The sequence below is a fragment of the Nicotiana tabacum genome, chromosome 21 (genome assembly GCF_000715075.1).
Source record: "Nicotiana tabacum cultivar K326 chromosome 21, ASM71507v2, whole genome shotgun sequence".
NCBI classification, from domain to species: domain Eukaryota; kingdom Viridiplantae; phylum Streptophyta; class Magnoliopsida; order Solanales; family Solanaceae; genus Nicotiana; species Nicotiana tabacum.
Genome location: NC_134100.1, coordinates 62,897,443 through 62,910,589, shown reverse-complemented (window position 1 = coordinate 62,910,589; position 13,147 = coordinate 62,897,443). Strand labels below are relative to the sequence as shown.

The 13,147-nt window shown below is 38.9% G+C and overlaps 1 protein-coding gene and 1 non-coding gene across 5 annotated transcripts; both read left to right on the top strand.

Moving 5' to 3' along the window:
* The first annotated feature begins 6,633 nt into the window (after positions 1 to 6,633).
* LOC107805554 (metal tolerance protein 9-like) lies at positions 6,634 to 12,599 on the top strand. 4 transcript variants are annotated; one of them, XM_016629615.2, is made up of 6 exons: positions 6,634 to 6,990; positions 9,808 to 9,920; positions 10,271 to 10,516; positions 10,814 to 10,894; positions 11,722 to 11,952; positions 12,178 to 12,599. In XM_016629615.2, the coding sequence occupies exons 1-6, from the start codon at positions 6,786 to 6,788 to the stop codon at positions 12,523 to 12,525; spliced, it is 1,224 nt and encodes a 407-aa protein (XP_016485101.2). In that variant the 5' UTR covers positions 6,634 to 6,785; the 3' UTR covers positions 12,526 to 12,599. The 4 variants fall into 4 exon arrangements, with proteins under 4 accessions (XP_016485101.2, XP_075098518.1, XP_075098519.1 ...); XM_075242417.1 differs by lacking the exon at positions 6,634 to 6,990 and adding an exon at positions 7,543 to 7,907 and having other exon boundaries at positions 12,178 to 12,598; XM_075242418.1 differs by lacking the exon at positions 6,634 to 6,990 and adding an exon at positions 8,441 to 9,538 and having other exon boundaries at positions 12,178 to 12,598.
* On the top strand, positions 9,248 to 9,333 carry TRNAS-UGA (transfer RNA serine (anticodon UGA)). The gene has a single exon. It is a non-coding gene; the product is annotated as a tRNA-Ser (tRNA).
* Positions 12,600 to 13,147: the final 548 nt, after the last annotated feature.

Sequence of the window (13,147 nt, the reverse complement as noted above, 5' to 3'; positions counted from 1 at the left end):
TGCGCCGATGATTCACCAACTCGGAGAGCAACTCCACTCAGTATTATCCCCATGGCCATTCATGAAATGGGAATGGATATCGTCGGTCCTCTACCATCGGCCCCAGGTAAAGCTAAATTTATTTTGTTTATGACTGACTATTTCTCTAAGTGGGTTGAAGCACAGGCTTTCGAGAAAATTAGAGATAAAGAAGTCATAGACTTTATCTGGGACCACATTATATGCTGATTCGGGATGCCTGTCGAGATCGTATGCGACAATGGAAAGCAATTCGTTGGCAGCAAAGTGACAAAGTTTCTCGAATATCACAAAATAAAAAGGATCATGTCAATGCCATATCATCCTAGTGGGAACAGACAGGCCGAATCAACAAACAAGACCATCATTTAAAATCTAAAGAAAAGATTGAACGACGCTAAGGGAAAATGGAGAGAAATATTTCCTGAAGTCCTTTGGGCGTATCGAACAACGCCAAAATCCAGTGCGGGGGAAACACCATTCTCTTTAGTATATGGCGCCGAAGCTCTAATCCCGGTTGAAGACGGGGAACCCAGCGTCAGGTTTCGATATGCAACGGAAGAGTCAAATCACGAGGCTATGAATACAAGCCGCGAATTGCTAGATGAAAAATGGGAAGCCGCCCTCGTTCGAATGGCCGCACAGAAACAACAGATCGAAAGGTACTACAATCGAAGAGCCAATATTCGACACTTTAAAATTAGGTACTTGGTTCTAAGGAAGGTCACCCTCAATACTCGAGACCCAAACGAAGGAAAACTTGGCCCGAACTGGGAGGGACTGTATCAAGTCCTCGATATCATCGGAAAGGGATCCTACAAACTTGGCACGATGAACGACGAACAATTACCAAACAATTGGAACATATCACTCCTCAAACGATATTACTGCTAAGGTACGACCTTCTCCACTTTCATTTATATTTTATACTAATCATTTGCAGGTGTTTAATCGAAAACATCAAAGGATTATTCAAACACAAAATCCTTAGGTCTGAAAGCACGCGTTGCACTCTTTTTCTCTTAGACCGGTTTTTGTCCTAAATGGGTTTTTACGGCGAGGTTTTTAACGAGGCAACCATTGTTCGTGCTAACTTAGAGCAATTCAACAGTATCCGAGGCTCCTTTACAATCAACCTCGAATACTGGGGGGCATCACCCTCGGACAGTTACAAGGAAAATACTTCGTGCCGACAGGGTCTCGATAGGTAAATTTTGTAAGGGTCAAACGAACCATGCCCATTTAGATTACTCGAGCCCTAATGGAAAATATGTATGCATGTTAATCTATTGAAAAAGTATTTTTCCTTGCCAGATATTTCATGCCTTAGAGAGAGTTTTACTTTATAATGTCGTGCTTGTGATCTATTGTGGAAACTGGATTAAGGGCCGGTCACAACTAAAGTTCGAACAATTGACCACGCACTCGGGGATTGCCATCCAAAAAATCGACATGATCGAATTACTAAAACCTCGAGATTGTAAGACCTTAAAAAGGCAACCCTCGATTTTATAGGCCACGGACACCCCACTCGGGGACTGATACTTCGAACATGTTCGAAGCATAACAGAGGAACAAGCCCAAAAGGCGAATCCCAAGCTAAAGGCTACGGCCAAATTAATACGGTTCAGAGACGTTCGATTTCCGTTATAAAACAGGCCTTCAAATATTTTCATAAACCAGTTAAAAAGGCTACCCTCGGCTGAATTACTAAGGGTCTCGATAATATCGACCCTCAAAAACCCTAATGGGTACAAAGTCGTTCGAACTCTCGAACAAATTCTTTTTTTTATGCTAAGGCATTACGAAACAAAGGGTCTCGATAATATCAACACTTAAAAACCCTAATGGGTACGAAATCATTCGAACTCTCGATCAAATCCCTTATTTCGTGCTAAGGTACAAAATATTTTATATGATTAAACAATAAACTTTTCAAACCGAAAATGGGGAGAAAGCCATTCTTTATACTATGGTCGTAACAGCCTAATTTAAGATCCTAAATGGACATTTTATTTTTGAGTTCGAGAAATCATCCTCACTCAATTAAAACCTAAGGGTCACCCTACTCCGAGTTCGAGCAAGTACTCACTCGATTAAGACTACACTAGTCCGGCTTCGATCAAGTTGCCTAAATCTCGAACTTATGAGCAAAAGTTTCATAAAGTATGAATGAAATAGAATTTTCACGAGGCAGGAAATAGAATAAGGACAAGTCAAAGAGAAAAAAAAAGATCTTTTATATATACGAAGATATTTACAAGGACCGATTAGGGTCCCGCACAAAAAATCAAAAACGAAAAAAGCCTAAGATTCCTAATTTTCCTCAGGGGCAGCTTCTTCTCCATCGAGGTCCTCCCTATTCTCGGACCCGCTCTTGCTGCTATCATCATCATGCTCCCTAGCCTTTATTATCTCGTCTTTAAGATCGAAACCTCGAGCGTGGATCTCCTCGAGGGTTTCCTTCCGAGATTGGCATTTGGCAAGTTCAGCAATCCAATGTGCTCGAGTTTGAGCGGTCTCGACTTCCTCTCTCGCTTGGACTTGAGCGGCTTCAGCATCGGCCCAGTAGACGGCCACGATCGCATCTGCCTTTCGGCTTCAGATTTGGCCTTAAAAGTTCGGAAGCCAACCAAGCCTCGAGCTTCTCTATTTTCTTTGCCTGAGCCGAGCTCTTCTCCTTCATGCCTCGAAGCTGACTTTCGATTGATGACAATTAGGCTCGAGCAGTCTCTTTTTCTGTAGCAAAGCGGTCCATACCTTCTTTCCACCCCAAGGCCTCCGCCCCCATCATGTTGACCTCCTCGCGGAACTGCTCGATCCTCTCGACCTTCTACTGCAGCTGTGAGATTGAAATATTAGCCACCGTTCCTGAATTTAGCCCATGAGCTTTTAAGATTTTCATTACCTGCTCGATCAGGTCGGTCTCATCTTTGTGAGCCGTGGCCAACTCGGCTCGGAGGTCCTTGATCTTTTCTTATTTTTGCCCACCGAGAAGGTTGAGGGCATTCCTCTCCTCGGTGAGCCTTTGAATGTCAGCCTCATACCGACTCAGCTCAGCTCAAGACCGAGAAAATGCTTCCCGATGAAGCGCTGAGGCCTACGCAGAAAGAAGAAAAGAAGTTAGACAGGAAGAGTAAAATGAACACAAGGGTAATACCAATAAGGGGAGTTAAGGCTTACCTGATTCAGAGCTTGCCGCGCTTCGTTGAAAAGGCTCGATGTCTTGCCCTAGTCCTTTCTCGAGACCTCCAAGTCGCTCAGGCCAGTAGCATCTTTGACCCAGTAAAGTAATCACGGAAGGGGTCCTCCCTTCCGTGGGCTCCTTCGATGGAAGGGGTTTTCAAGGCCCGAGCCTCTTGAATCATCTCCTCAGAAAACGAGGGGAGCAACGGGGAGCCTCAAATTTCTATTGCCCCAAATGGATCACTTGGGGCGTTCTCTCCATCTCGAGGGGCCTTGAGACCAGCCCCTATCGTCGTACCCACCGTTGCCTCATTATGGTGGGAGGCATCTTCAATCCTCGATGACTCGGGGACTTCGCCCAAGTCTCTTCCCGAGACCCCCTCATCTCGAGATGGAGTCTCTGCAGCCTTCACCGATTCAGTGGCCTTTGGGGCCTCGGTGCTCATTCCCACTCGGGCCACCAATCTAGAGTCGTCTTCTTCCTCTTCTTCGTCTTCCTCCCTTAGACGCCGAATAGAGTCTTCGGTCAGAAGGATGATGTTCTTCTTCGGCTTACGAGACGCCTTCTTCTTCGGTTCTGGATCCTCGGAGGTTGAGGTCTTTTTCCTCTTTTTGTCCTTCGCTAGTTTCGGTGCCGGGATCGAAGTCTCCTCCCTACCATATAAGGGCCTCATGACAACATCTTTTCCAATGCCTGTATGAAAGGAAATTAAGTAAGAAATGCTTTAACAAAATCATCAAGGACGTGCAAAAAGGGCTTACCATGATTTTTGACCTCCCATTGGCCCTTTGATAAATCGCGCCATGAGCGCTCGACGTACGTAGAGGTCGAGGCCAGGCCTCGAACCCAGCTCTCGAGGCTAGGAATTGCACCGGGTATCCAAGCAACCTCTACATCACGGAAAAGGATATCGATGAGAAGAAGCAAAGGAACAAAACAATAAATAGGAGCTAACAGTGGGATTGTACTTACGCTTCATAATCCATTTCTCGGGAAATGACATCTTCTCGGCCGGGATTAGGTCGGAAGTCCTCACTCGAACGAACCGGCCCATCCAGCCTCGGTCCTTGTCATCATCTATGCTCGAGAACAACACCTTGGTAGCCCGACGCTGAAGTTTTATTAACCCGCCTCGATAGAGGCAGGGGCTGTACAACCTGATGAGGTGGTCGAGGGTGAAAGGCATCCCCTCGACTTTGCTCATGAAAAATCGGAGCAGAATAACAATCCGCCAAAAGGAGGGATGGATTTGACCTAGGGTTATTTGATACTTGCGGTAGAAATCGACGATAATGGGATAGAGGGGGCCCAGCGTAAAAGGGTAAGTATAAACACTCAGAAACCCTTTCAGGTGGTTAGTGATGTCTTCCTCGGCGGCCGGAATCACCACTTCTTTGCCTTCCCAGTTGTAGTCTTTCTTCACCTGCTTAAGGAAGCTCTCAGTTATCGAGCATATATACCTCGACATTGGCTCGCATCGACCAGGGACCGACGAAGTTTTGTCGATCTTAAAGTTGGAAGTGAGGACGCACCCCCCGGGAACACACTCCTCAGGGCGCGGCTCCACCGGTGTTATGTCACCGGCCGACCGCGATGAAGAAGCGTTTTCCTTTTGAGGAATAGTTTTTGACGTTTTCGCCATTTGGATTTGAAGTTAAAAATAGATGGAGATGATAAGATTTGGTGTTCTAAGAAGAGGTTAGCAGTGAAAATTGTAGATTTGCAGATGAAGAATTTAGAAGATGTAAAAAGCTTTGGAGATTAGAAAAGGTTGAAAGTAAAGTTTGAAAGAGTGTAAAAAGAGGCATATTTATGGGATTCACAGCGACAGTTCAAGGGCACTAGTGGCCGACCACCAATTGATACACATTAATAACTTGGGGAACTGTACCGAAGGGACGTTTCGGTCACTTCCGTCGCTTACGTCACGACGGTGACGTCATGGCATGCCGAGGTAAAAATTGAAGGCTCAATTCGTTTCTTGTCATTACACTCCAAAAAATGAGGGGACTATCTGTATACGGTTAAAAATGAGCCCACCCAATTTTTCTATCTGATCGGAACCAGGGAACTGCATCGAAGGTCGGCCCTGTAGTGGATAAAACCAAGGTACGAGGACAAGGTATCAAGTTCGGGATTCGAGGTACCTGTCAAGATCGAGGCCAACTGCGATCGAGACCGAATGAGACAGGCATCGAGCAAGATCGAAGATAACATAATAACGGAAAGACGAAATATCCGTGACTGGTCGAAGATCATGGCAAAAATCTCGGAACAGATCAAATTAGGAACGATTAATTAGCTAATCATGGGTTTTTCTTCTGTAATTAGAGTTATACTATAAGTAGAATTATTCTACTATATAAAGGGGAGCATTAATCATTTGTAAGGGATATATCGTTCTCGCATAAAAAAGCCAATATAACGCTCTCTCTCTTTAGCTTATACTCTCATGTTCATTGGCTGCTTTATTTTTAACTGTTTTGGTGTCAATCAGTTCGAGGACACCCTAACTCGAGGGTTGAATTCCATTTTAACACTGGTTCGCTTTATTTTGTAGTTCATTTCTGTTATTAATCTTCACATTTATCAATTGGTATTACGTGAAATCACGTGTTCTTAAAACCACATTATACCGGGACCAGGGAGCTGCATCGAAGGTTGGCCCCGTAGTGGATCAGACCAAGGTACGAGGACAAGCTACCAAGTTCGGGATTCGAGGTACTTGTCGAGATCGAGGCCAACAACGATCGAGACCAAATGAGACATGCATCGAGCAAGATCGAAGATAACATAATAACGAAAAGACGAAATATCCGTGACTGGTCGAAGATAATGGCGAAAATCTCGGAATAGATCAAATTAGGAATAGTTAATTAACTAATCATGAGATTTTCTTCTGTAATTAAAGTTATACCATAAGTAGAATTCATCTACTATATAAAAGGGAGCATTAACCATTTGTAAGGGATATATTGTTCTCGCATAAAAAAGTCAATATAACGATCTCTCTTTAGCTTATACTCTCTTGTTCATTGGCTTGCTTTATTTTTAACTGTTTTGGTGTCAATCAGTTCGAGGGCACCCTAGCTCGAGGGTTGAATTCCGTTTCAACACAGGTTCGCTTTACTTTATAGTTCATTTCTGTTATTAATCTTCACATTTATCAATTGGTATTAGGTGAAATCACGTATTCTTAAAATCACATTATAAATTTAATTGTTATCCAATTTTAAGGATAAACGGTATTTTTGGCCCGGGAGAAGTTTGGTTTAGATCATTTTACCGAATGAAACATTGGGGGTGGGGGTGCGTGGGGTAGGCCTGTAGGACGTGTGTTTTAGGTTGTACTTGGGGTCTTATAAGATTTTAAATACAAATATGACAGTATAGTAGTATAAGTACTAACGTAAGCTAGTGTGCGTGGTTTCTTGATTGGACGGACGGTGGGTGAGTGGTACGGAATCCTTTGCATTCCCATTGTCCATATTCACGCCGTATTCCTAATAACTATTCTAGTATAAACAGTATTCAAAGTTCCAACGAAGTTCATAATTAACCAGCAGCTACTCATCTAAACATGGAAATCAGTCGCAGTAATGAGAGTGTCACACTGGACGACAGTTTTAGGACGGAGTTGCTGTCTCCCGCTGCTCAGGCGGTGGTTGATCACTCCATGTCTCTGGGGCCGACATGGAAGCTCAACACAACTGACTTCCATCTTCCCCAACTCCGCTCCTCTGATCATCAATCTTTCAGTTTCCTCCGTCTCCTACGAGCTTTCAGTAATTCCTCAGCTCATGCCATTAGCCTAATTTTCTTTTCAACTACTCCTGTAATCACATGTTGGATTTAAAAATAAAAAAAAAATAAAAAATCTTTTTTGCATATATTATACTAGTGCCTATGTTCCATGTTAATCTATTATTATTTGGGGTGTCACATAATATTTTCTTTAACCACATTTTTTACAAATGTTTTCTAAATACTTATTTTGGAATATTAATTATGGTAATTTATACAGTAGTAGTTTTTATGTAATTTCTAAATATGTAAATTTAAAATTACTAGTTAATTTGATCCTAACTACAATTAAGTACTTGCCATTATTTGAAAATTTAAAGCTAAAGAGTTACCGTATACAAAGATGTATCCTTTTACATTTATTTTAGTGTTTGTTATTTTTGTTTACTATGTCTGAAGCCTTTGAAACTCGTTCGGTTTCCCTTTGACCTTTTAGTTTGTAACCTTAGAGTATTCTAGTGTTATTATTATAATATCTAACTACTATTTCTGATCATAAGTCATGACTATTACCTAACTTATTGATAGTTAATACTATCGCCTTTCAAGTGGTTCATTAGCATTACCAAAAAAAGTAGTTCTTTAGTTTCTGAATATAGAATATCGGAGTTGGATATTTTCGGCGAGTTGAAGCCTGAAAAGTGAAATTACAATCTTGTTTCTAATAGTACTTTACTTCAAGTTTCAATTCTTGTCTGTAGCATTGTAGTGGAGCAGAATATCCTAATGTGCTCAGGAGATCTTATTAACAAAGTTTTGAATCGATTAGATATGATGGGCACTTCAAAGGGATCAAACTTGCTAAATAAACTGGCAACTTTATAATTCAAACACCGATATGTAAAAGCTCATGGGCCATGTCGCGACTTCATTTTGTCCTAAAAGTTCAAAGTTCCTGGTCAGATTTTTCTTTTATTATTTTGTTAATTTTCCTTCTTCCGCTCTAGCAATTTTAATTGGTTTAAGAGGGGAAATGGTCAAATATTAGCGCCTTATTGTTTATTTACATCTTCCAATTAATGGAAGAGAAAAACGGGTAGATGGTTGTATATCCAAATCCTTTACTTTCTTTAATTATGTGGGACAAGCACAGAGTTACGATTTTGAATCATTGAAAAGAGAATTGCTTGGCAAAGAAGAATTTTGAAAAGTTGAATCTAAAACATTTAGTAAATAGAAAATCTCAAAAATTTAAATACTCCGAGTCTCCAAGAACAATTGTGTGGGATGCAATTGTGAAGCTTGTATTACTGATTTTTCATACTAAGGGTCGTTTGGTAGGGGATATTAAAAAAAATAATGCAGGCATTAACTTTGTGCATTACTAATTGGAAAAATGACAATGTATAGGCGATGTAAAAATAATAGACGAAAAAATGTATAAAATTTGTATATTTTTTTGTATATATATACATTTTGTATTTTGTATATATATACATTTTGTATGTTATATACAAAAATTATGCAAATTTTATACACTTCCGGCTACCAGATGTAAATAGTTTCTAGCGCGGGCTAAAAGTGATAATACCCCTTACTAATCCCTTGTTTGGTACATTTTTTGTATTAGTTATACATCCCATTTAGCATTATATTATGTATAACTAAAACATAGCAAACTATGGTATTAGCAATGCAAAAGTTTTTAATACTTGTATAAACATGGTTAAAGACATAACTACCCCTCAAATCCCTCAAAACCTATTCCAAATATTTTTCACCATATTTTTCTAGAGGGTATATTTGTAAACAATCAATTTTTTAAGAAATTATGCAATGCTTTAATATACCAAACTAAACAGTGGATAAGAAATAATCTCAGTATAATGCCGGCATAACTAATCCAGCACTACTGATGCACCTTATTCAACACTATTTTTATACCTCCTACCAAGCGACCCCTAAGATTGTTTTATTTGAAGTAACTTCAATGTTTTATTTGAAGTAACTTCAAATCATATACTTGATCTCATTCTTGTAAAAGTGTTTTTTTTTTTGGTTGAGAAGGTAAACTTATAAAAGAAATTAGTCACATTTGCTTCCCTTTGGCATATAAAACTACGGTGTTCCAGATATTAAAGAGTTTTGGGTGTTCTATTTAGTCCGCGGTTATTAGTCCTGTTTGATTTTTCTCTACAGCTCTAGATTTTTCTTTCATATTTACTCTCTTAAAAGTTAAGAAGGCGCCGATAATTTAACTACCAGGTTGAGGACCACCTGTCAGCGCGCGGATGGATAGGGTGGATGTCTGAGTGGTTGAAAGAGTCGGTCTTGATAACCGAAGTATTTATAGAATACCGGGGGTTCGAATCCCTCTCCATCCGCGAGAACATAAGTTCTCTCTTGAGTTATCTATAGATAAGAAGTTATTGGGCCGACTCGACTGATATGATAGATGGAATGGTAGACTGAAGTTGTTACTTATTTTCAGCTAAGGAACAAAAGTTCACTTGATAATCTGTAAGGGTGATCTGCAAAGCAGGCAACAAAATCCATCTTTGTTGGACCAAAATTTGCTCTTATTTACTTGTAAATGTTCCCTTACCAAATGCTTTGATTGCTGAAGCTAATAGTTCAAAAACTTATCTTTCTTGGACTGAAATTGGCTCTCTTATTTGGAATGGACATAATTCAAGAGTAATGTGTTATAAGCTAATATAAGCTATCATACCCTTAAGAATAATGCTTAAAGTAGGTGGTTTCAGATAACCAAATTCATTGTTTTAGGCAATTAAAGTTTTCACTTTGTTTTTTAATCTAACCTGACTGCTTCATGGAATCTCTGTAATCATATATAGGGAATCAGAAAAAAGTTGCTGAATACTACAAAAAGCAAGAAAGGCTGCTTGAAGGATTCAATGAGATGGACACAATTAATGAATGTGGTTATTTACCTGGAAATCTAACTGAGGTTGGTCTTTTCCTCACTTGCCACAACTAATGAATGTGGTTATTTCTGTTCTTTGTTGCACTATTTCCACCTTCAACCGAAACAATCACCTTTAGTGTTCAGAAATTCATGTGTCTCTGGATCAGATAAGACTACTTGTGTTTATGTTCTTTTTCTTCTTGGAGAAGGTGATTTCTTGATCAATCTCTGCCTCTTCAATAACTACAATGTTTTTCCATGTTAACCCGAGTGTATATTAGGACTTTCAGTCAGATTCTTAGGTTTCTTGAATCTTGATCTCTGTTAATATTCGTAATAAGAATCAACAAATAATGTTGTTTTTCCTGTCTACCAATGATTATTAATGCCAGGATGAAATGAAGCAACATGCTAAGAGCGAACGAATGGCTATTCATGCGTCAAACATAGCAAATATGGTTCTTTTCATTGCTAAAGTCTACGCTTCTATTGACAGCAGATCGCTGGCTGTAATTTCATCGACCTTAGACTCGCTATTAGACCTCTTATCTGGATTTATTCTGTGGTTCACTTCTCATGCAATGAAAACGCCAAACCAGTACCGCTATCCAATTGGAAAGAAGAGAATGCAGCCAGTGGTGAGTCTTCTACTGTTTTTTCTTCCAAGGAACACCCTTGTTTCAGGGTATTTCTCCGAAATTAGAGTAAAAAGAAGAAAAAACATATTCCTTTAGCTCCCTAGAAAGAATAAGAAAAGATGTCTGATCACCAATTTATGTTTATATATCTGGATAATACCTTTGTGCCTTCTGACAGTTTCCTCAAGAATTAACAGCTTAAAGGGTAGCACGTAAACCAGAATATCTTGCTTGTGTGCAATATTTTTTACATTAATATGGTTTATTGTTTGAAATGATCTGCTGCAATATTTTCAGGGTATAGTTGTTTTTGCATCCGTAATGGCGACCCTAGGATTACAAATATTGTTCGAGTCTGGTAAAGAACTCATAACTAAGGTATGTAACTTGGTTCTCTTCAGCTGTGTCATGAGATGGATGTGTCATGTGTGAGCTGGTACAAGGTTGAGTATTGTGACTTCTAAAAATAATGTCAAATTGATGAAGAACGTTTCCTCAAATATACTTTGAGAGCACAATATCCTTACTGGTCTTTTAATAATCCATGTTAGGCAAAATGAATTTTGGACCTAACTCAACAGTTTTGCTCAAGTGATTTCGCAATATGTGCATGTATTACAAAAGTTTACTCGGGTGAGATGAGGATCTTCTAGGGCCATATAAAGAGACTACAGCTTATGCCCTCAATCAGTGTGGGACTCTTAACAATATTCGTATTTCCTTCTTCCCCTAAATATCAGCAGCCTAGAGTTCTCTCCGGATTTTGTACTTCTATAGTTGATTTTAAGTTGTTTTGTAGTAGAGTTTACGGTAGTCCTTTGCCCTAAGTAATCCCTTTCTTAAAATTGATGGACAATTTATATTGTTGAATATTACCACTAGCTTGTCTGATAAATGAAATATGTCGTACAATGCGACAAAAGACCTAAAATAGAAGCTGAATTGCTACTAAAAGAAAGTTGCAGTAACACAAGATATGCCCTCTAATCCATGTATAAAGATGAACTAGTCGTTTGTGCTCTAACTGAAAACAACTAGTTTTGATACTACATATGAAGCACAGATTAATAAAGATTAGTCCCACATGATACATTTCTTATTGAAGGACTGAACTCTAATTTACCGCAATTTCACTAGTGAAATATTGTAATATGCTTGACACTTAACCTCAATTTGTTTTTCTGGTTCTATGCTTTAATTATTAGTCTCGTCCTGATATGGACCCTGAGAAGGAACAATGGATGATAGGAATAATGGTTTCTGTCACTGTGGTCAAGTTTATGCTTCTGATCTACTGCCGAAGATTCAAAAATGAAATTGTAAGGGCCTATGCTCAAGATCATTTCTTTGATGTCATTACCAACTCAATCGGATTAATGGCAGCAGTCTTAGCCATCCATTTCTACTGGTGGATTGATCCTACTGGAGCTATAATTGTGAGTTCAGAATAACACCACATAGTTCTTTTATTTGTATACCTTGTCTGTTGTTGCAATTGAGATGTTTTTGCATTTCCTATGGAGAACTGATCATCCTTTGTTACTGCAACAGCTTTTTAAAGTAGTAGTATTTGTTTAGTTTAAGCAATTAATTAGCATTTTGAAGAATAAAGTAGCATATCTTTATTAATTAATCTTATTAGTCTCTGTTGTGTGTTTCAGATAGCACTTTACACAATGAGCACATGGGCAAAGACAGTGATGGAAAATGTGTGGTCACTTATTGGAAGAACAGCTCCACCCGAATTTCTAGCAAAGTTAACATATCTTATATGGAATCACCATGAAAGGATCAAACACATTGATACTGTTAGAGCATATAACTTTGGCACACAATATTTTGTGGAGGTTGATATAGTGCTGCCAGAGGACATGTTCCTGAACCAGGCACATAATATTGGTGAAACACTGCAGGAAAAATTGGAGCAACTTGTTGAAGTTGAGCGTGCTTTCGTCCATGTAGATTTTGACATAACTCATAGGCTGGAACATAAGTCTATGATCAAATGACGTCAAATTGACATATAATTTTTAGAATGACGGCCGCTTAATTCCTGTTTAATTATACCATTGTATTTCCTATTTGTTACTCTCTATATATGTTTTAGAATAACGTCCACTTAATTCCTGTTTATACCATTTTATTTCCTACTCCAGTTGTTACTCTCTATATTGGATCAGATGAGCTTTATCGTCCGTCCCAGCTGAGAGCTTTATCGTCCTTTTGATGTGTCCTTCACCTCTCTTTTGAGGCCTGTTTCCTCTACTGTCTCTTCTTTATTTTTTTCATCATTGAAGTAGTTCTATGTTTCCTTTCGGTCTAATCTTTAGTACATTAATTCTGAATCATTGTTGATGAATACTTAAGGATAATACACAGATTTGTTAGCTGGAATAGATCTAGTGCCCAGATCAATATTATTGAATGAACTAAGACAAAGATATGACATTTTATAATGGTATCCCATATCATTAAAAGCTCAATTACGTTTTTTTTAAATTTAATAATCCCAATGTATGATGGTTTGATTACGTCTTCAGAGGATAATATTGAGATTCAATATTGTTTTAAAATTAATAGAAAATTATTCTATTGCCAAAAATATCCGTCAATTTTTTTTTTAGAACCGTC